The 21,532-nt window shown below is 33.7% G+C and overlaps 1 protein-coding gene across 16 annotated transcripts in view; it reads right to left on the bottom strand.

Moving 5' to 3' along the window:
* Window positions 1-7,401: 7,401 nt before the first annotated feature.
* The window catches only part of LOC119609445 (potassium channel subfamily T member 2), a 73,351-nt gene continuing 59,220 nt past the window's right edge, over window positions 7,402-21,532 (bottom strand). For 9 of the 16 annotated variants that reach the window (XM_037964214.1, XM_037964217.1, XM_037964215.1 and 6 more), the window contains 2 exons: window positions 10,924-11,112; window positions 7,402-10,833 (listed from right to left, as the gene is read on the bottom strand). In XM_037964214.1, the coding sequence (XP_037820142.1) occupies window positions 10,576-10,833; window positions 10,924-11,112 (447 nt within the window). In that variant the 3' untranslated portion in view covers window positions 7,402-10,575. The remainder of the gene's footprint in view (window positions 10,834-10,923; window positions 11,113-21,532) is intronic. The other 7 variants (XM_037964221.1, XM_037964225.1, XM_037964230.1 and 4 more) reach the window with 3 other exon arrangements.

The raw sequence follows: 21,532 nt of genomic DNA, 5'->3' as shown, positions 1-21,532 counted from the left end.
TAATAAAAAGTGCCTAAATAGATTAAGAGCAAGATGTTAAGGAGACTTATTAGTGAATGTCAAATCGGAAATATTTAGTAAAATGTTAATAAAGGAATAAAGACAGGGTTGGGAGTTTTGTTTTGTATTTTGTATTCATTACTTTAATTCAATAATTTGATAACTATTGACTTTTTTGTAGAATATCGATAGTTTCACTTTAAAAACCCTTTGAAGAAATACTAGACTTTGAATAAATATAGTCTAGTCTATAGTCTAGTCTATGGTCTAGTCAATAGTCTAGTCAATAGTCTAGTCAATAGTCTAGTCAATAGTCTAGTCAATAGTCTAGTCAATAGTCTAGTCAATAGTCTAGTCAATAGTCTAGTCAATAGTCTAGTCTATAGTCTAGTCTATAGTCTAGTCTATAGTCTAGTCTATAGTCTAGTCTATAGTCTAGTCTATAGTCTAGTCTATAGTCTAGTCTATAGTCTAGTCTATAGTCGAGTCTATAGTTTAGTCTACAGTCTAGTCTATAGTTTAGTCTACAGTCTAGTCTATAGTCTAGTCTATAGTCTAGTCTATAGTCTAGTCTATAGTCTAGTCTATAGTCTAGTCTATAGTCTAGTCTATAGTCTATTCTATAGTCTAGTCTAGTCTAGTCTATAGTCTAGTCTAGTCTATAGTCTAGTCTATAGTCTAGTCTATAGTCTAGACTATAGTCTAGTCTATAGTCTAGTCTATAGTCTAGACTATAGTCTAGTCTATAGTCTAGTCTATAGTCTAGTCTATAGTCTAGTCTATAGTCTAGTCTATAGTCTAGTCTATAGTCTAGTCTATAGTCTAGTCTATAGTATAGTCTATAGTCTAGTCTATAGTCTAGTCTATAGTCTAGTCTATAGTCTAGTCTATAGTCTAGTCTATAGTCTAGTCTATAGTCTAGTCTATAGTCTAGTCTATAGTCTAGTCTATAGTCTAGTCTATAGTCTAGTCTATAGTCTAGTCTATAGTCTAGTCTATAGTCTAGTCTATAGTCTAGTCTATAGTCTAGTCTATAGTCTAGTCTATAGTCTAGTCTATAGTCTAGTCTATAGTCTAGTCTATAATCTAGTCTATAGTCTAGACTATAGACTAGACTATATTTTTTCAAAGTCTAGTATTTCTTCAAAGGGTTTTCAAAGTGAAACTATCGATATTCGACAAAAAAGTCGACTTCAACTGTTCGACTTTTTCCGACTAAAAGTCGATTCTTCGATTATTTTAAAGTCGGTTTTTAGAATCCTAGCTTGACCATCACTAAAAACTCTTCTACTTAACGTTATGCTCCTAATCTATTTGCGCACTCTAAATTCTCCCCCACCACCCAACACAATAAAATTACAACAAACATATTACACATGCATACAATTTAGTACAAATCAAAAAATGACAGCAGCAATAACAACAACAATAGCAACAGAATCATTACTTGCATTTTTCTCTTTTAGTTTTCTAGAAATTTCGCAAGAGTTCGGTTGTTCGGTGATTAGTGGTCGTTTAATTAATTAATAAATCCGGTTAAAAATTAATAAATTGTTACTATTTTTGCATAAATATAAAATTTAAATGTTTGTTAATCGTTGTGTGTAAAAAGTTTGTTAAAAAGTTACTTGTAAATTAGTAAAAATAGTTTTACAAATGTGTTTGGAATATGATAAAATGCAGAGTCGATCGGTGTGTTGCTTTAGTTTGGCCATTCGTTGTTAATAAGAGTTTGTGGGTGTGAGTAGGGGAGTGTTAAGTTCATTGGTTGGTTGGTTGGAAAGTGGAAAAAATGTTTGTTAATGAGAAATGAAAAGCTCTTATAAGTTTTGTAAAGAAAAATGAAGAAGTAAAATAATTTCAAATAAAAAAGCTTTTAATTATAGTATAGGAAATGAGAAGGAAATCAAGTGTAGATCTTTGTAGGCAAAAGAAAAAGCTAAGAAATTAAAAAAAGTTGTGAAAATAAATAAAAAGCTTTGAAAAAAATGAGAAAAAATAAATTACATAAAAAAGTTAATTAAAAGTTTGCTAAAAATAGGAAATAAAATTGTTGGCGGAAAGGAAATAAGTGTTAAATAAGGTGAGTGATTATTTTAATTTAATTTTTAATTCAAAATTTTTAAAAGGGCTAGACTATAGACTAGGCTATTGACTAGACTATAGACTAGGCTATTGACTAGACTATAGACTGGACTATAGAATGGACTATAGACTGGACTATAGACTGGACTAGAGACTGGAGTATAGACTCGACTGTAGACTGGACTATAGACTGGACTATAGACTGGACTATAGACTGGAGTATAGACTAGACTATAGACTGGACTATGGACTGGACTATAGACTGGACTAGAGACTGGACTATAGACTGGACTATAGACTGGACTATAGACTGGACTATAGACTGGACTATAGACTGGACTATGGACTGGACTATAGACTGGACTATAGACTAGACTATAGACTAGACTATAGACTGGACTATAGACTGGACTCTAGACTGGACTATAGACTGGACTATAGACAAGACTATAGACTGGCCTATAGACTGGACTATAGATTGAACTATAGACTGGACTATAGACTGGACTATTGACTGGACTATAGACTAGACTATAGACTGGACTAGACTGGACTATAGACTGGACTATAGACTGGACTATAGACTGGACTACTGGACTATAGACTGGACTATAGACTGGACTATAGATTGGACTATAGACTGGACTATAGACTGGACTATAGACTGGACTATAGACTAGACTATAGACTGGACTATAGACTGGACTATAGACTGGACTATAGACTGGACTATAGACTAGACTATAGACTGGACTATAGAGTGGACTATAGACTAGACTATAGACTAGACTATAGACTAGACTATAGACTAGACTATAGACTAGACTATAGACTAGATTATAGACTAGACTATAGACTAGACTATAGACTAGACTATGGACTAGACTATAGACTAGACTATAGACTAGACTATAGACTAGACTATAGACTAGACTATAGACTAGACTATAGACTAGACTATAGACTAGACTATAGACTAGACTATAGGCTAGACTATAGACTATACTATAGACTAGACTATAGACTAGACTATAGACTAGACTATAGACTAGACTATAGACTAGACTATAGACTAGACTATAGACTAGACTATAGACTAGACTATAGACTAGACTATAGACTAGACTATAGACTAGACTATAGACTAGACTATAGACTAGACTATAGACTAGACTATAGACTAGACTATAGACTAGACTATAGACTAGACTATAGACTAGACTATAGACTAGACTATAGACTAGACTATAGACTAGACTATAGACTAGACTATAGACTAGACTATAGACTAGACTATAGACTAGACTATAGACTAGACTATAGACTAGACTATAGACTAGACTATAGACTAGACTATAGACTAGACTATAGACTAGACTATAGACTAGACTATAGACTAGACTATAGACTAGACTATAGACTAGACTATAGACTAGACTATAGACTAGACTATAGACTAGACTATAGACTAGACTATAGACTAGACTATAGACTAGACTATAGACTAGACTATAGACTAGACTATAGACTAGACTATAGACTAGACTATAGACTAGACTATAGACTAGACTATAGACTACTATAGACTAGACTATAGACTAGACTATAGACTAGACTATAGACTAGACTATAGACTAGACTATAGACTAGACTATAGACTAGACTATAGACTAGACTATAGACTAGACTATAGACTAGACTATAGACTAGACTATAGACTAGACTATAGACTAGACTATAGACTAGACTATAGACTAGACTATAGACTAGACTATAGACTAGACTATAGACTAGACTATAGACTAGACTATAGACTAGACTATAGACTAGACTATAGACTAGACTATAGACTAGACTATAGACTAGACTATAGACTAGACTATAGACTAGACTATAGACTAGACTATAGACTAGACTATAGACTAGACTAGACTAGACTAGACTAGACTAGACTAATAGACTAGACTATAGACTAGACTATAGACTAGACTATAGACTAGACTATAGACTAGACTATAGACTAGACTATAGACTAGACCTGAGCTGAGAGTAAATCCTAATTGGTTCGATATAATAGAATTTCTTAGACAAATTGCTTTTATTTATATTTCTTTATTTTTTTAACTTAGTTTTTTTTCTTGAACAATTTTTATTTAATTACATATTTTTTTGTTATTTGAGTTTTATTATAATTATTTTTTCTCAGTTTTTAGATTTCTTTTTATTCCAATTTTCAATTTGTATAACTAGGTAATTTTAGTTTTATTTTTAGTTTTCCTAATAAATATATTTAATTTATAGTTTTAAATGTTCTTTTAATATTTACTCTGAGCTTTATATAAATTACCACATTTTTTATAATTTACATATGTTTTTTCTTTTATAAGGTAGGGAGGGGTTTAGTATTTTTTAAAACAGTAATAATTTGTCTATAATTTAGCGTTTTATTATGTCTGATCTTTTTTCTTTAAATTTGTACATATAGTTTAGTTTTTATTAAAATCAGTTTTGTATTTAAAAAATAAATATTGTTTTTGAAAACTATTTTCGCTATATTGCAAATTTTTTAATCTACACAGTGCAAAAAGAAAGTCTAGCAAGTTTTAAAGGATTTATTTTTCTAATTTATTTAAAAAATTAAAATTTTATTTCCATTCCAAATGCCTAAAATGTTTAATTTTCAATTTTAATTTTAAAAACCTTTTACAAAAGAGGTAAATGATAATTTATTTAAACATTTTTAAGGCTAACCTCAATTTTTTATAAATTTAACCTTTGACCCTTTAGGTGTAAAGTAAGGTTTTTCCTTATTAACGTTTAGTTTTCTTCATTATAGTCCATTCTTACACATTTCTTATGGAAAATTTGCACCGACTTAAAAGAAAAACAACTAGCGTGTCTTCTTCTTTTTAAAAATTCTAAAGCATTTATTGTTTACCAAAGCGTTTTCTGTTTTTGTTGTAATTTCAATTTTATTTTAACTTAAATCTAATAAATTCAAAAACTTAAGATGTTTTTAACATTTCAATTTTAAGAAGCAAAATCAAAAATTTTGTTTTTTTTTTTAAATATTTGCCATTTTTTATATCATATTTACAATTTGTTTTTTGTTTAAATCTTAAGCTTAAAGAAAAATTCAGACTTGGTTCTGTAGTTTAAAAATGGATAAGAAAGAAAGAAAATTGAAATATAACTTTGTTAACAAGAAGGCAATGAAAACGTGTTTTATATATCGATAGAAAGCTCAAGAAATTGTGCGTTATTTAGATCAGTCAATAGACCAGTCCATTTACTATTTTATAACCTAGTCAATCGACTAGTTGATAGACTAGACCATTAACTAGTGTACGGAATAGAGTATATTGTACATACCAGTCCATAGCATTGTCCGTAGACTAGTCATGAAATTTCTCCATAGACTTCAGAAGGGGCTAGTATTTGAACACTCTATAGATTAGTCCATTACATAGTCCATACAAAAGTCCACCGACATGTTTATATAGAAGTCCAGAGGATAATCCATAGACTCAGTCAATGGAATAGTTTACACATAAGTTTATAGACTAACTTATATACTAGTTTACAGATTAGGAACTGGAATAATCCATAAACTAGACTACTAGCTAGTTCGTAGACTGCTCTACAGAATAGTCCAAATATAAGTCCGCATTCAGACTACTGTTCACACTAGTCTAGATATTAGTTCATAGACTGGACTGCAGACTAGTCCATTAAGTAAGCCATAGAGTAGCCTACAGACTACTGTGCAGATCAATACATAGACTGGTCTACAGACCAGTCCATAGAATAGTTTACAGACCAGTCCATAGAGTAGTCTACAGACTAGTCCATAGAGTAGTCTACAGACTAGTCCAAAGAGTAGTCTACAGACTAGTCCAAAGAGTAGTCTACAGACTAGTCCAAAGAGTAGTCCACAGACTAGTCCAAAGAGTAGTCCATAGAGTAGTCTTCAGACTAGTCCATAGAGTAGTCTAGGGACTAGTCCATAGACTATTCTAGAGGTTAGTCCATAGACTATTCTAGAGAATAGTCCATTGAGTAGTCTACAGTCTAGCCTACAGAATAGTCTACAGACTAGTACATAGACTAATCATCAGACTAGTTCATATACTAAATCAAAATTATTCTTAAGACTAACCCATAGAGTAGTCTATAAAGTAGTCTACAGACTGCACCATGGAGTAGTGAACAGACTTGTCCATAGACTAGTCCATAGATTACTCAACAGACTAGTCCACAGACTAATCCATAGAGTAGTAGAATAGTCTACAGACTAGTCCATAGAATAGTCTACAGACCAGTCCACAGAGTAGTCTACAGTCTAGTCCATAGAGTAGTCTACAGACTAGTCCATAGAGTAGTCTACAGTCTAGTCCATAGAATAATCTACAGTCTAGTCCATAGAATAGCCTACAGGCTACTCCATAGAGTATCCTACAGACTAGTCCATAGAGTAGCCTACAGACTACTTCATAGAGTAACCTACAGACTAGTCCATAGAGTGGTCTACAGACTAGTCCATAGAGTAGTCTATAGGCTAGTCCATAGAGTGGTCTACAGACTAGTCCATAGAGTAGAGTAGAGACAAGTCCAAAAAATTATTCTTAAGACTAACCCATAGAGTAGTCTATAAAGTAGTCTACAGACTGCACCATAGAGTAGTGTACAGACTTGTCCATAGACTAGTCCATAGATTACTCAACAGACTAGTCCACAGACTAATCCATAGAGTAGTAGAATATTCTACAGACTAGTCCATAGCGTAGTCTTCAGATTATCCCTAGACTACATACTAGTCCATAGAATAGTCTACAGACCAGTCCACAGAGTAGTCTACAGTCTAGTCCATAGAGTAGTCTACAGACTAGTCCATAGAGTAGTCTACAGTCTAGTCCATAGAATAATCTACAGTCTAGTCCATAGAATAGCCTACAGGCTACTCCATAGAGTAGCCTACAGACTACTTCATAGAGTAACCTACAGACTAGTCCCTAGAGTAGTCTATAGACTAGTCCATAGAGTGGTCTACAGACTAGTCCATAGAGTAGTCCATAGAGTGGTCTACAGACTAGTCCATAGAGTAGAGTAGAGACAAGTCCATAGACTAGTCACATGATCAGTCTAAAGACTAGTCCATAGTGTAGTCTACAGACTTGTTCATAGACTAGTCCATAGATTAAAATATAGACTAGTGGACAGACTAATCCATAGAGTAGTAGAGTAGTCTACAGACTAGTTCATAGAGTAGTCTACAGACTAGTCCATAGAGTAGTCTAGGGACTAGTCCATAGTGTAGCAAACTATTTTTAATGTCTATCTAAATAAATAAATTTCCCATGCCTGACACATTTTCTAAAAAATTGTTGCAGCCTAAAAGTATGTAACAAATTTATTTCGTTATTACTTTAACATGTTGCCAGATGAGATTTCATTAAATAACAAATATAACAATTTTGTTAAATTTTTCTTTTTTTCAAGTCTGAATTATTTCTTTTTTTATCTACATTTATATAAACTACGTTTTAGTTGTTTTTTATTTTATTATATAATTTGTTTATTAAATATTTGTTTCAACTTTATATTTTAACTACAATTTTTTTGTTCCCAAAACACACCTTGTATTTTTGCAGCATTTTCACTGAATTTAATCTGTTTTTTTTTTTTTTAAATTTATTATTTAAATTTAATTTTCTATAATTCGTTTTAAAATTGACCATTTTTATAATGCTAAAAAAAATTAAAAGTTTATTACTTATTCAACACTATTACCAATTTGTTTATTTAAGCTTAAATTAATTAATAATTTACAATTTTATAATTTATAAAAAGATTCGAAACAAAATTATAAAACAGTCAATATAGAAGAAAAGAGTTCAAAAAGGAGTTCAATAAAAAATAAAATGAAAACAACAATAACAACAACAACAATCACCTTTTACTTGCATTCTTTTGTTAGTTTTCTAGAAATTTTGCAAGTGTTCGGTTGTTTGTTACTGAGTGTTCGTATAATTAATAAGAAAAATCCTATTAAAAGTTAATAAATTACAAATATTTTTTCATAAATATATAATTTAAATGTTGTTTAATATTTCTATAACAAATTGCAATTAGAAAATATCAGGTTAATTAGTGAAAAAAGTGTTTTAATATTTCGAAAATATTTCAATTAAAGCCGCTAGCGTGCAGTCGGTATGTTGTTTTAAGGTTCAGTTACTTGCTACGTTTCGTTACGTGATGTAAAAGTTGTTTACTTTTTTTTGGCTTACGTAAACCTTCGTAAGTGTTTAATTTGCCTTTAGATTGGCCATTCATTGAAAATAAATCGGAATTTTTGCTGGATACGAAAGGAAGGAATAGGTGAGTGATTACTTTGATCTATTATTAAATTAATAATAGTTTTTTTGATGAAATTTGTTAAAATGACAATGAATATTGTACTTTTGACTAGCATTTGATATGGAAAAATACCGCTGCACTAGCACAACTTGTTAAGTAGTTTTTATAAATTGTAAACTATTGACTAATCTAATGAATAGGTTAATGACTAGTCCATAGGCTTGGGCACAGTTTAGTCTACAGATTAGTCTATATACTATACCAAAACATGGCCAATAGATTGACCTATAGAATAGTCCGTAGATTAGTCAATAGAATAGTAAATAGACTAAACAATTTATAGGTCCATGGAGTATGTAATATATATGTAAATTATAATAATGAATTCATAGACTATTCAAAAACTTGTTCATAGACTAGATCGTAGTCTAGTTAATAGACTTGGAAAGAATCAATTTGAGAGGCATTATACAAATCAATAGAACAGATAATAAATTAGACAATAGACTCTTTTCCGGACTGGTTCATAGATAAGTCAACAGACTATTACAAACATTGGTCCACAGAATATATCATAATGTATTCAATAAATGAATTCATAGAGTAGTTAATAGACTATTTCATGGACTAGTTAAAAGACTATATAGTAATAGACTAGTCAATGTACAAGACAGTCGACTAGTCCATAGACATGCCCATACACAATAGAATACTCCACATACTAGTTCAGACTGTTAGAGGTACTGGCTCGTGTTCAATCTGATATTGAATTGAATTGGTATAAGTTGCAGTACCTATATGAGAACATACGAAGAAATTTAATTCTCAACGAATGCTTAATAAACAAATCATCCATAAACGAAACCTTTTTCGAATTCGGATATTCATATTCTCGTTTCCGCGATAACGAACATCAATAGGCGTTAGAGGAACCGGTTTCAAAAATGCTCTGGGACTTTTAAAGAAAATAATCTTGACACTAGTGGTCTTTGCGAAAAATGCATTAAAACTTCTTATAAACATACTTAAAGTTACTGCAGAAGAGTCTCAGACGAAAAAGATGGATCTATAAAGCATAACTAGCGTAGCCCTGATCTGCCAGCGTATGATATTGGCTCGAGCTTTCATAATCTGTCTCAAAAATTAGTTAATAACATAGGCCAAATAAATTAACCCAAAACCCTAGAGCTGAATCCGTAAATGTCTTCAGAATTTCTTCATCACATCTGGAATTCGAGATATCTCTCAAAAAACTCTTTTTTGGACACTTTTTGTCCAACTTTATTTATAAAATGTTGTATGTCATCTGAAAGTCAATTCTTTCAGCTTTAAAATAAAGGCTTAACAACTGCCATATCTTTTTTCATTTTCGAGATATCTTCATCCGACAGAATGGCTTAAAATCTGACATATCTTCTTTGATTTTCGAGATATTTTCATCCAGCAGAATGGACTTTCAGATGGCATTCGACATTTTATAATTTACGTTTTTTTTGTCGGCCTGTGTAACGAATCTAATTAGATTTGTTAGATGAACTAGTTAGTGCTCTCAGAGATCATAGTATTCACAACTATTCAGAATAGAGCTCGGAGTAGCAGCTATGAAATTTTTTCTCTGTAGAGAATATTCCACTTCAGACTAATAACGTTTAAGAAATTCAATTCAAAAACTATAACTTTATTAAAAAAAATATTTTTTGATAAATAATTTTCAAAATCAAAGTTGCATTGAACTCCTTTTTAAACAACTTAAAAAACACACACACATAAATAAATAATAGTTATTAACACTTAAAAATTAATTAGGAAACAATTGAAAATAATTAGTAAAGAAGGCCAACTACGTAATCTTAAAGTTAGTTTTACCGTTTTTTTTTTGCTTAAAATCTAATAACAAAATGATAATAAATAACAAAATAAACCTAAATTTAAACAAAACTATTTAGTAGTTTAAATGTACAAGTCGTTGATTTTGAATATAATATCCATTCGAAAGATAGAGGGGTCTCACATCGTTTGCTGCACACTCCTCCATCTAAATGCTCTACATGTATAGATTTTGGCTGTAAATTAAATCCATTTATTTTTCTTCGACATCGAGGAGCGGAGTCGGCGACCCCACATTAGGTTGTATCATACAATTGTACCCTGTAAATGTTGCGGTGAGGGCAATTGTGATTGGGATCCACCTTGTGACTGATCTTGGGGTAATTGCAGGGGTAAATTTGTATTAGGGCTGGGTGATAAATCCACATTATTGATATTTAGCGTAGAGCCACCACCCAAGGTAGAGGGATTAATGCCGCCACCTTGACCGGAAGGCACAACACAGGGTACACCCAATATCGGTGTAGGCTCTTCGGGCGGGGTGACCTGTAATGAAATACGATTCTTTGGAAGATTAGGTAAAAAAGAATGAACTAAGCGCTTAAAGTTAATAAAGAGCGAAAGAGTATTAGAGTGTGTATGCTGATGACTAACCTCTAAGCCTATGCTACCATTGAGAGCGATTTTAATGGGGTTAGTATGATTAGTGGCCTGCATTAAGGTGGTAAAATGACTAATGCCTATTTCCTCCAGTGAAGATTTTCTTCTACCCGTATTAACACCAACATTTGGCAAACCCTGACGCAGGGACGACGAACGTCGTAGTAATATGTCATTATCAATCTAAAAGAAAACATGGAAATTTGGAACCAAACAATAGTATAGAAGAACAACTCCAAACTTTCAACTTTTCAACACATTTAAATTACAATAATTGAGAAGTATTCAAAAGAAAAAAGAAACAAGCTTCATTTTACGTTTGTCAACTTTAAAATAATACAATAATTAATCAATTAATTAGTTAATAAGAAATTTAAATGCAAAACAAGTTTATGATGTGGTTTGGTGCAGTTCAACAACATCTTTCTCCTTAGAGCATTGAGTGTAAGTAATTGCATTCCAGTGGTTCCCCTCCTCTTCAAGACATCTTAGAGTTAACTCGGTAGCACTTATTTAAGACATTCACATTTCACACACTTGCTTAGTTGCTGGTGTTGGACTTGTTATCCTTAAGGGATGTTGGTGATCATTATGCTAGTGGTGATGGTGGTTGGTTGTTTGGTTGGTGGTGGTGATGATGGTGTCGTTATTACGAGTGGCTTTTCTTAGTAATTTAGGGATTTTTTTTTACAAAACTAGGTTTTTTCATAAACAAACAGTCATAGGTGTTAAAAGAGAAACAGAGAGGGCTGGGTTTGAGGTTGTTGGAGGGAAAACAAGTAGAAAGGTTTTAAGCCAATTATAGGAGGTGCACGTTTATTTTAGTTTACAAGACAAACATAAAGAGAGACATTTATAGGACAGTTATTTTTTTTTTTTTGCTTGTGTTTCAACATACAACACTATTTATACAATATTTTGTACAAGAATTGACTTTAATTATGAAATTTTTCCAATTCTCACTTCAAAAGTCAATTCAAGTAGTTTTTAATGCTTTTTTTAATGCTGAGGATGTGTGATTTCGAAATAAAAGTAAACAAGCTATTTTTTGAAAAGGAAAAATAGTTAAAAAGCATAATTAAAATTAAATATAAAAACTTATTTACATTAACTAAAAGCAGATTGAACAAAAACTAATAAGCTACTTAAGCAAAAAGGATAGTTTAGTTATAGTCGAAGCTTATTAAAAATAATTTGAAGAAATCCTAAATAAAGAGAGTGTCATGTGTCAGATTGCTATATAAAACTGCAATCGGCCACTTTCATAAAAAAGTTACCGGTATGGCATTAGATCCCATTCCTTTAGCGATATCATAGAAGTCAGAAAGTTTTTTCCTACTAAAAGTTGTCCATTATAACCCTAGACTTCCCAGCCAGAAAATGGACTTTTATGTTTTCACTAAAAAATCAAAATTTGGTAGGAAGTAAAAGTGATCACAGATTTTAATCCTTTTGGCCCTAGAGCCTTCACTTTAGCCAGAAAATGGACTTTTATGTTTTCACCAAAAAATCAAAATTTGGTGGGAAGTAAGAGTGATCACAGATTTTAATCCTTTTGGCCCTAGGGCCTTCCGTTTAGCCAGAAAATGGACCTTTATGTTTTCACCAAAAAATCGAAATTTCGTGAGAAGTAAAAGTAATCACAGATTTTAATCCTTTTTGCCCTAGGGCCTTCCGTTTAGCCAGAAAATGGACTTTTATGTTTTCACTAAAAATATTGAATTATGTTTTCACCAAAAAATCGAAATTTGGTGGGAAGTAAGAGTGATCACAGATTTTAACCCTTTTGGCCCTAGGGCCTTCCGTTTAGCCAGAAAATGGACTTTTATGTTTTCACCAAAAAATTGAAATTTGGTGGGAAGAAAGAGTGATCACAGATTTTAATCCTTTTTGCCCTAGGGCCTTCCGTTTAGCCAGAAAATGGACTTTTATATTTTCACCAAAAAATTGAAATTTGGTGGGAAGAAAGAGTGATCACAGATTTTAATCCTTTTTGCCCTAGGCCCTTCCGTTTAGCCAGAAAATGGACTTTTATGTTTTCACTAAAAAATTGATTTTTGGTGGGAAGTAAGAGTGATCACAGATTTTAATCCTTTTGGCCGTAGGGCCTTCCGTTTAGCCAGAAAATGGACTTTTATGTTTTCACCAAAAAATCGAAATTTGGTGGGAAGAAAGAGTGATCACAGATTTTAATCCTTTAGGCCCTAGGGCCTTCCGTTTAGCCAGAAAATGGACTTTTATGTTTTCACCAAAAAATTAAAATTTGGTGGGAAGTAAAAGTGATCACAGATTTTAATCCTTTTTGCCCTAGGGCCTTCCATTTAGCCAGAAAATGGACTTTTATGTTTTCACTATAAAATCGAAATTTGGTGGGAAGTAAAAGTGATCACAGATTTTAATCCTTTTGGCCCTAGGGCCTTCCGTTTAGCCAGAAAATGGATTTTTATGTTTTCACCAAAAAATTGAAATTTGGTGGGAAGTAAGAGTGATCACAGATTTTAATCCTTTTGGCCCTAGGGCCTTCCGTTTAGCCAGAAAATGGACTTTTATGTTTTCACTAAAAAATCAAAATTTTGTGGAAAGTAAGAGTGATCGCAGATTTTAATCCTTTTGGCCCTAGGGCCTTCCGTTTAGCCAGAAAATGGACTTTTATGCTTTCACCAAAAAATCGAAATTTGGTGGGAAGTAAGAGTGATCACAGATTTTAATCCTTTTTGCCTTAGGGCCTTCCGTTTAGCCAGAAAATGGACTTTTATGTTTTCACTGAAAAATCGAAATTTGGTGGGATGTAAGAGTAATCACATATTTTAATCCTGTTTGCCCTAGTGCCTTCCGTTTAGCCAGAAAATGGACTTTTATGTTTTCACTGAAAAATCGAAATTTGGTGGGAAGTAAAAGTGATCACAGATTTTAATCCTTTTGGCAGTAGGGCCTTCCGTTTAGCCAGAAAATGGACTTTTATGTTTCCAGAAAAAAATTGAAATTTGGTGGGAAGAAAGAGTGATCACAGATTTTAATCCTTTTTGCCCTAGGGCCTTCCGTTTAGCCAGAAAATGGACTTTTATGTTTTCACTAAAATATCGAAATTTGGTGGGAAGTAAGAGTGATCACAGATTTTAATCCTTTTTGCCCTAGGGCCTTCCGTTTAGCCAGAAAATGGACTTTTATGTTTTCACTAAAATATCGAAATTTGGTGGGAAGTAAGAGTGATCACAGATTTTAATCCTTATGTTTTCACTAAAAAATCGAAATTCGGTGGGAAGTAAAAGTGATCACAGATTTTAATCCTTTTTGCCCTAGGGCCTTCCGTTTAGCCAGAAAATGGACTTTTAAGTTTTCACCAAAAAATCGAAGTAAGAGTGATCACAGATTTTAATCCTTTTGGCCCTAGGGCCTTCCGTTTAGCCAGAAAATGGACTTTTATGTTTTCACCAAAATATCGAAATTTGGTGGGAAGTAAGAGTGATCACAGATTTTAATCCTTATGTTTTCACTAAAAAATCGAAATTCGGTGGGAAGTAAAAGTGATCACAGATTTTAATCCTTTTTGCCCTAGGGCCTTCCGTTTAGCCAGAAAATGGACTTTTAAGTTTTCACCAAAAAATCGAAGTAAGAGTGATCACAGATTTTAATCCTTCTTGCCCTAGGGCCTTCCGTTTAGCCAGAAAATGGACTTTTATGTTTTCACTAAAAAATTGAAATTTGGTGGGAAGTAAGAGTGATCACAGATTTTAATCCTTTTGGCCCTAGGGCCTTCCATTTAGCCAGAAAATGAACTTTTATATTTTCACAAAAAATTCAAAATTTGGTGGGAAGTAAGAGTGATCACAGAATTTAATCCTTTTTGCCCTAGGGCCTTCCGTTTAGCCAGAAAATGGACTTTTATGTTTTCACTAAAAAATTGAAATTTGGTGGGAAGTAAGAGTGATCACAGATTTTAATCCTTTTGGCCCTAGGGCCTTCCGTTTAGCCAGAAAATGGACTTTTAAGTTTTCACCAAAAAATCGAAATTTGGTGGGAAGTAAGAGTGATCACAGATTTTAATCCTTTTGGCCCTAGGGCCTTCCGTTTAGCCAGAAAATGGACTTTTATGTTTTCACCAAAAAATTGAAATTTGGTGGGAAGTAAGAGTGATCACAGATTTTAATCCTTTTGGCCCTAGGGCCTTCCGTTTAGCCAGAAAATGGACTTTTATGTTTTCACTAAAAAATCAAAATTTTGTGGAAAGTAAGAGTGATCGCAGATTTTAATCCTTTTGGCCCTAGGGCCTTCCGTTTAGCCAGAAAATGGACTTTTATGCTTTCACCAAAAAATCGAAATTTGGTGGGAAGTAAGAGTGATCACAGATTTTAATCCTTTTTGCCTTAGGGCCTTCCGTTTAGCCAGAAAATGGATTTTTATGTTTTCACTGAAAAATCGAAATTTGGTGGGATGTAAGAGTAATCACATATTTTAATCCTGTTTGCCCTAGTGCCTTCCGTTTAGCCAGAAAATGGACTTTTATGTTTTCACTGAAAAATCGAAATTTGGTGGGAAGTAAAAGTGATCACAGATTTTAATCCTTTTGGCAGTAGGGCCTTCCGTTTAGCCAGAAAATGGACTTTTATGTTTCCAGAAAAAAATTGAAATTTGGTGGGAAGAAAGAGTGATCACAGATTTTAATCCTTTTTGCCCTAGGGCCTTCCGTTTAGCCAGAAAATGGACTTTTATGTTTTCACTAAAATATCGAAATTTGGTGGGAAGTAAGAGTGATCACAGATTTTAATCCTTATGTTTTCACTAAAAAATCGAAATTCGGTGGGAAGTAAAAGTGATCACAGATTTTAATCCTTTTTGCCCTAGGGCCTTCCGTTTAGCCAGAAAATGGACTTTTAAGTTTTCACCAAAAAATCGAAGTAAGAGTGATCACAGATTTTAATCCTTTTGGCCCTAGGGCCTTCCGTTTAGCCAGAAAATGGACTTTTATGTTTTCACCAAAATATCGAAATTTGGTGGGAAGTAAGAGTGATCACAGATTTTAATCCTTATGTTTTCACTAAAAAATCGAAATTCGGTGGGAAGTAAAAGTGATCACAGATTTTAATCCTTTTTGCCCTAGGGCCTTCCGTTTAGCCAGAAAATGGACTTTTAAGTTTTCACCAAAAAATCGAAGTAAGAGTGATCACAGATTTTAATCCTTCTTGCCCTAGGGCCTTCCGTTTAGCCAGAAAATGGACTTTTATGTTTTCACTAAAAAATTGAAATTTGGTGGGAAGTAAGAGTGATCACAGATTTTAATCCTTTTGGCCCTAGGGCCTTCCATTTAGCCAGAAAATGAACTTTTATATTTTCACAAAAAATTCAAAATTTGGTGGGAAGTAAGAGTGATCACAGAATTTAATCCTTTTTGCCCTAGGGCCTTCCGTTTAGCCAGAAAATGGACTTTTATGTTTTCACTAAAAAATTGAAATTTGGTGGGAAGTAAGAGTGATCACAGATTTTAATCCTTTTGGCCCTAGGGCCTTCCGTTTAGCCAGAAAATGGACTTTTAAGTTTTCACCAAAAAATCGAAATTTGGTGGGAAGTAAGAGTGATCACAGATTTTAATCCTTTTGGCCCTAGGGCCTTCCGTTTAGCCAGAAAATGGACTTTTATGTTTTCACCAAAAAATTGAAATTTGGTGGGAAGTAAGAGTGATCACAGATTTTAATCCTTTTGGCCCTAGGGCCTTCCGTTTAGCCAGAAAATGGACTTTTATGTTTTCACCAAAAAATCGAAATTTGGTGGGAAGTAAGAGTGATCACAGATATTAATCCTTTTTGCCCTAGGGCCTTCCGTTTAGCCAGAAAATGGACTTTTAAGTTTTCACCAAAAAATCGAAATTTGGTGGGAAGAAAGAGTGATCACAGATTTTAATCCTTAGGGCCTTCCGTTTAGCCAGAAAATGGAATTTTATGTTTTCACCAAAAAATCGAAATTTGGTGGGAAGAAAGAGTGATCACAGATTTTAATGCTTTAGGCCCTAAGGACTTCCGTTTAGCCAGAAAATGGACTTTTATGTTTTCACCAAAAAATTGAAATTTGGTGGGAAGTAAGAGTGATCACAGATTTTAATCCTTTTTGCCCTAGGGCCTTCCATTTAGCCAGAAAATGGACTTTTATGTTTTCACTATAAAATTGAAATTTGGTGGGAAGTAAAAGTGATCACAGATTTTAATCCTTTTTGCCCTAGGGCCTTCCGTTTAGCCAGAAAATGGACTTTTATGTTTTCGCCAAAAAATTGAAATTTGGTGGAAAGTAAGAGTGATCACAGATTTTAATCCTTTTGGACCTAGGGCCTTCCGTTTAGCCAGAAAATGGACTTTTATGGTGGGAAGTAAGAGTGATCACAGATTTTAATCCTTTTTGCCCTAGGGCCTTCCATTTAGCCAGAAAATGGACTTTTATGTTTTCACTAAAAAATCGAAATTTGGTGGGAAGTAAAAGTGATCACAGATTTTAATCCTTTTTGCCCTAGGGCCTTCCGTTTAGCCAGAAAATGGACTTTTATATTTTCACTAAAAAATCGAAATTTGGTGGGAAGTAAGAGTGATCACAGATTTTAATCCTTTTGGACCTAGGGCCTTCCGTTTAGCCAGAAAATGGACTTTTATATTTTCACTAAAAAATCGAAATTTGGTGGGAAGTAAGAGTGATCACAGATTTTAATCCTTTTGGACCTAGGGCCTTCCGTTTAGCCAGAAAATGGACTTTTATGTTTTCACCAAAATATCGAAATTTGGTGGGAAGTAAGAGTGATCACAGATTTTAATCCTTATGTTTTCACTAAAAAATCGAAATTTGGTGGGAAGTAAAAGTGATCACAGATTTTAATCCTTTTGGCAGTAGGGTCTTCCGTTTAGCCAGAAAATGGACTTTTATGTTTTCAGAAAAAAATTGAAATTTGGTGGGAAGAAAGAGTGATCACAGATTTTAATCCTTTTTGCCCTAGGGACTTCCGTTTAGCCAGAAAATGGACTTTTATGTTTTCACTAAAAAATCGAAATTTGGTGGGAAGTAAAAGTGATCACAGATTTTAATCCTTTTTGTCCTAGGGCCTTCCGTTTAGCCAGAAAATGGACTTTTATGTTTTCACTAAAAAATCGAAATTTGGTGGGAAGTAAGAGTGATCACAGATTTTAATCCTTTTGGCCCTAGGGCCTTCCGTTTAGCCAGAAAATGGACTTTTAAGTTTTCACCAAAAAATCGAAATTTGGTGGGAAGTAAGAGTGATCACAGATTTTAATCCTTCTGGCCCTAGGGCCTTCCGTTTAGCCAGAAAATGGACTTTTATGTTTTCACTGAAAAATCGAAATTTGGTGGGAAGTAAAAGTGATCACAGATTTTAATCCTTTTGGCAGTAGGGCCTTCCGTTTAGCCAGAAAATGGACTTTTATGTTTCCAGAAAAAAATTGAAATTTGGTGGGAAGAAAGAGTGATCACAGATTTTAATCCTTTTTGCCCTAGGGCCTTCCGTTTAGCCAGAAAATGGACTTTTATGTTTTCACTAAAATATTGAAATTTGGTGGGAAGTAAGAGTGATCACAGATTTTAATCCTTTTTGCCCTAGGGCCTTCCGTATAGCCAGAAAATGGACTTTTATGTTTTCACTAAAATATCGAAATTTGGTGGGAAGTAAGAGTGATCACAGATTTTAATCCTTATGTTTTCACTAAAAAATCGAAATTCGGTGGGAAGTAAAAGTGATCACAGATTTTAATCCTTTTTGCCCTAGGGCCTTCCGTTTAGCCAGAAAATGGACTTTTAAGTTTTCACCAAAAAATCGAAGTAAGAGTGATCACAGATTTTAATCCTTTTGGCCCTAGGGCCTTCCGTTTAGCCAGAAAATGGACTTTTATGTTTTCACTGAAAAATCGAAATTTGGTGGGAAGTAAAAGTGATCACAGATTTTAATCCTTTTGGCAGTAGGGCCTTCCGTTTAGCCAGAAAATGGACTTTTATGTTTCCAGAAAAAAATTGAAATTTGGTGGGAAGAAAGAGTGATCACAGATTTTAATCCTTTTTGCCCTAGGGCCTTCCGTTTAGCCAGAAAATGGACTTTTATGTTTTCACTAAAATATTGAAATTTGGTGGGAAGTAAGAGTGATCACAGATTTTAATCCTTTTTGCCCTAGGGCCTTCCGTATAGCCAGAAAATGGACTTTTATGTTTTCACTAAAATATCGAAATTTGGTGGGAAGTAAGAGTGATCACAGATTTTAATCCTTATGTTTTCACTAAAAAATCGAAATTCGGTGGGAAGTAAAAGTGATCACAGATTTTAATCCTTTTTGCCCTAGGGCCTTCCGTTTAGCCAGAAAATGGACTTTTAAGTTTTCACCAAAAAATCGAAGTAAGAGTGATCACAGATTTTAATCCTTTTGGCCCTAGGGCCTTCCGTTTAGCCAGAAAATGGACTTTTATGTTTTCACTGAAAAATCGAAATTTGGTGGGAAGTAAAAGTGATCACAGATTTTAATCCTTTTGGCAGTAGGGCCTTCCGTTTAGCCAGAAAATGGACTTTTATGTTTCCAGAAAAAAATTGAAATTTGGTGGGAAGAAAGAGTGATCACAGATTTTAATCCTTTTTGCCCTAGGGCCTTCCGTTTAGCCAGAAAATGGACTTTTATGTTTTCACTAAAATATTGAAATTTGGTGGGAAGTAAGAGTGATCACAGATTTTAATCCTTTTTGCCCTAGGGCCTTCCGTATAGCCAGAAAATGGACTTTTATGTTTTCACTAAAATATCGAAATTTGGTGGGAAGTAAGAGTGATCACAGATTTTAATCCTTATGTTTTCACTAAAAAATCGAAATTCGGTGGGAAGTAAAAGTGATCACAGATTTTAATCCTTTTTGCCCTAGGGCCTTCCGTTTAGCCAGAAAATGGACTTTTAAGTTTTCACCAAAAAATCGAAGTAAGAGTGATCACAGATTTTAATCCTTTTGGCCCTAGGGCCTTCCGTTTAGCCAGAAAATGGACTTTTATGTTTTCACCAAAATATCGAAATTTGGTGGGAAGTAAGAGTGATCACAGATTTTAATCCTTATGTTTTCACTAAAAAATCGAAATTCGGTGGGAAGTAAAAGTGATCACAGATTTTAATCCTTTTTGCCCTAGGGCCTTCCGTTTAGCCAGAAAATGGACTTTTAAGTTTTCACCAAAAAATCGAAGTAAGAGTGATCACAGATTTTAATCCTTTTGGCCCTAGGGCCTTCCGTTTAGCCAGAAAATGGACTTTTATGTTTTCACCAAAATATCGAAATTTGGTGGGAAGTAAGAGTGATCACAGATTTTAATCCTTATGTTTTCACTAAAAAATCGAAATTCGGTGGGAAGTAAAAGTGATCACAGATTTCAATCCTTTTTGCCCTAGGGCCTTCCGTTTAGCCAGAAATAGACTTTTAAGTTTTCACCAAAAAATCGAAATTTGGTGGGAAGAAAGAGTGATCACAGATTTTAATCCTTTTGGACCTAGGGCCTTCCGTTTAGCCAGAAAATGGACTTTTATGTTTTCACCAAAAAATCGAAATTTGGTGGGAAGTAAAAGTGATCACAGATTTTAATCCTTTTTGCCCTAGGGCCTTCCGTTTAGCCAGAAAATGGACTTTTAAGTTTTCACCAAAAAATCGAAATTTGGTGGGAAGTAAGAGTGATCACAGATTTTAATCCTTCTTGCCCCAGGGCCTTCCGTTTAGCCAGAAAATGGACTTTTATGTTTTCACTATAAAATCGAAATTTGGTGGGAAAAAAGAGTGATCACAGATTTTAATCCTTTAGGTCCTAGGGCCTTCCGTTTAGCCAGAAAATGAACTTTTATATTTTCACAAAAAATTCAAAATTTGGTGGGAAGTAAGAGTGATCACAGATTTTAATCCTTTTGGCCCTAGGGCCTTCCGTTTAGCCAGAAAATGGACTTTTAAGTTTTCACCAAAAAATCGAAATTTGGTGGGAAGTAAGAGTGATCACAGATTTTAATCCTTTTGGCCCTAGGGCCTTCCGTTTAGCCAGAAAATGGACTTTTATGTTTTCACCAAAAAATTGAAATTTGGTGGGAAGTAAGAGTGATCACAGATTTTAATCCTTTTGGCCCTAGGGCCTTCCGTTTAGCCAGAAAATGGACTTTTATGTTTTCACCAAAAAATCGAAATTTGGTGGGAAGTAAGAGTGATCACAGATATTAATCCTTTTTGCCCTAGGGCCTTCCGTTTAGCCAGAAAATGGACTTTTATGGTGGGAAGTAAGAGTGATCACAGATTTTAATCCTTTTTGCCCTAGGGCCTTCCGTTTAGCCAGAAAATGGACTTTTATATTTTCACTAAAAAATCGAAATTTGGTGGGAAGTAAGAGTGATCACAGATTTTAATCCTTTTGGACCTAGGGCCTTCCGTTTAGCCAGAAAATGGACTTTTATGTTTTCACCAAAATATCGAAATTTGGTGGGAAGAAAGAGTGATCACAGATTTTAATCCTTATGTTTTCACTAAAAAATCGAAATTTGGTGGGAAGTAAAAGTGATCACAGATTTTAATCCTTTTGGCAGTAGGGCCTTCCGTTTAGCCAGAAAATGGACTTTTATGTTTT

This window comes from Lucilia sericata, unplaced genomic scaffold (assembly GCF_015586225.1).
Source record: "Lucilia sericata isolate MDLA Ls3-8-SP2 unplaced genomic scaffold, ASM1558622v1 Contig000982F_arrow, whole genome shotgun sequence".
NCBI classification, from domain to species: domain Eukaryota; kingdom Metazoa; phylum Arthropoda; class Insecta; order Diptera; family Calliphoridae; genus Lucilia; species Lucilia sericata.
This window is presented reverse-complemented; position numbering and strand designations above follow the sequence as displayed.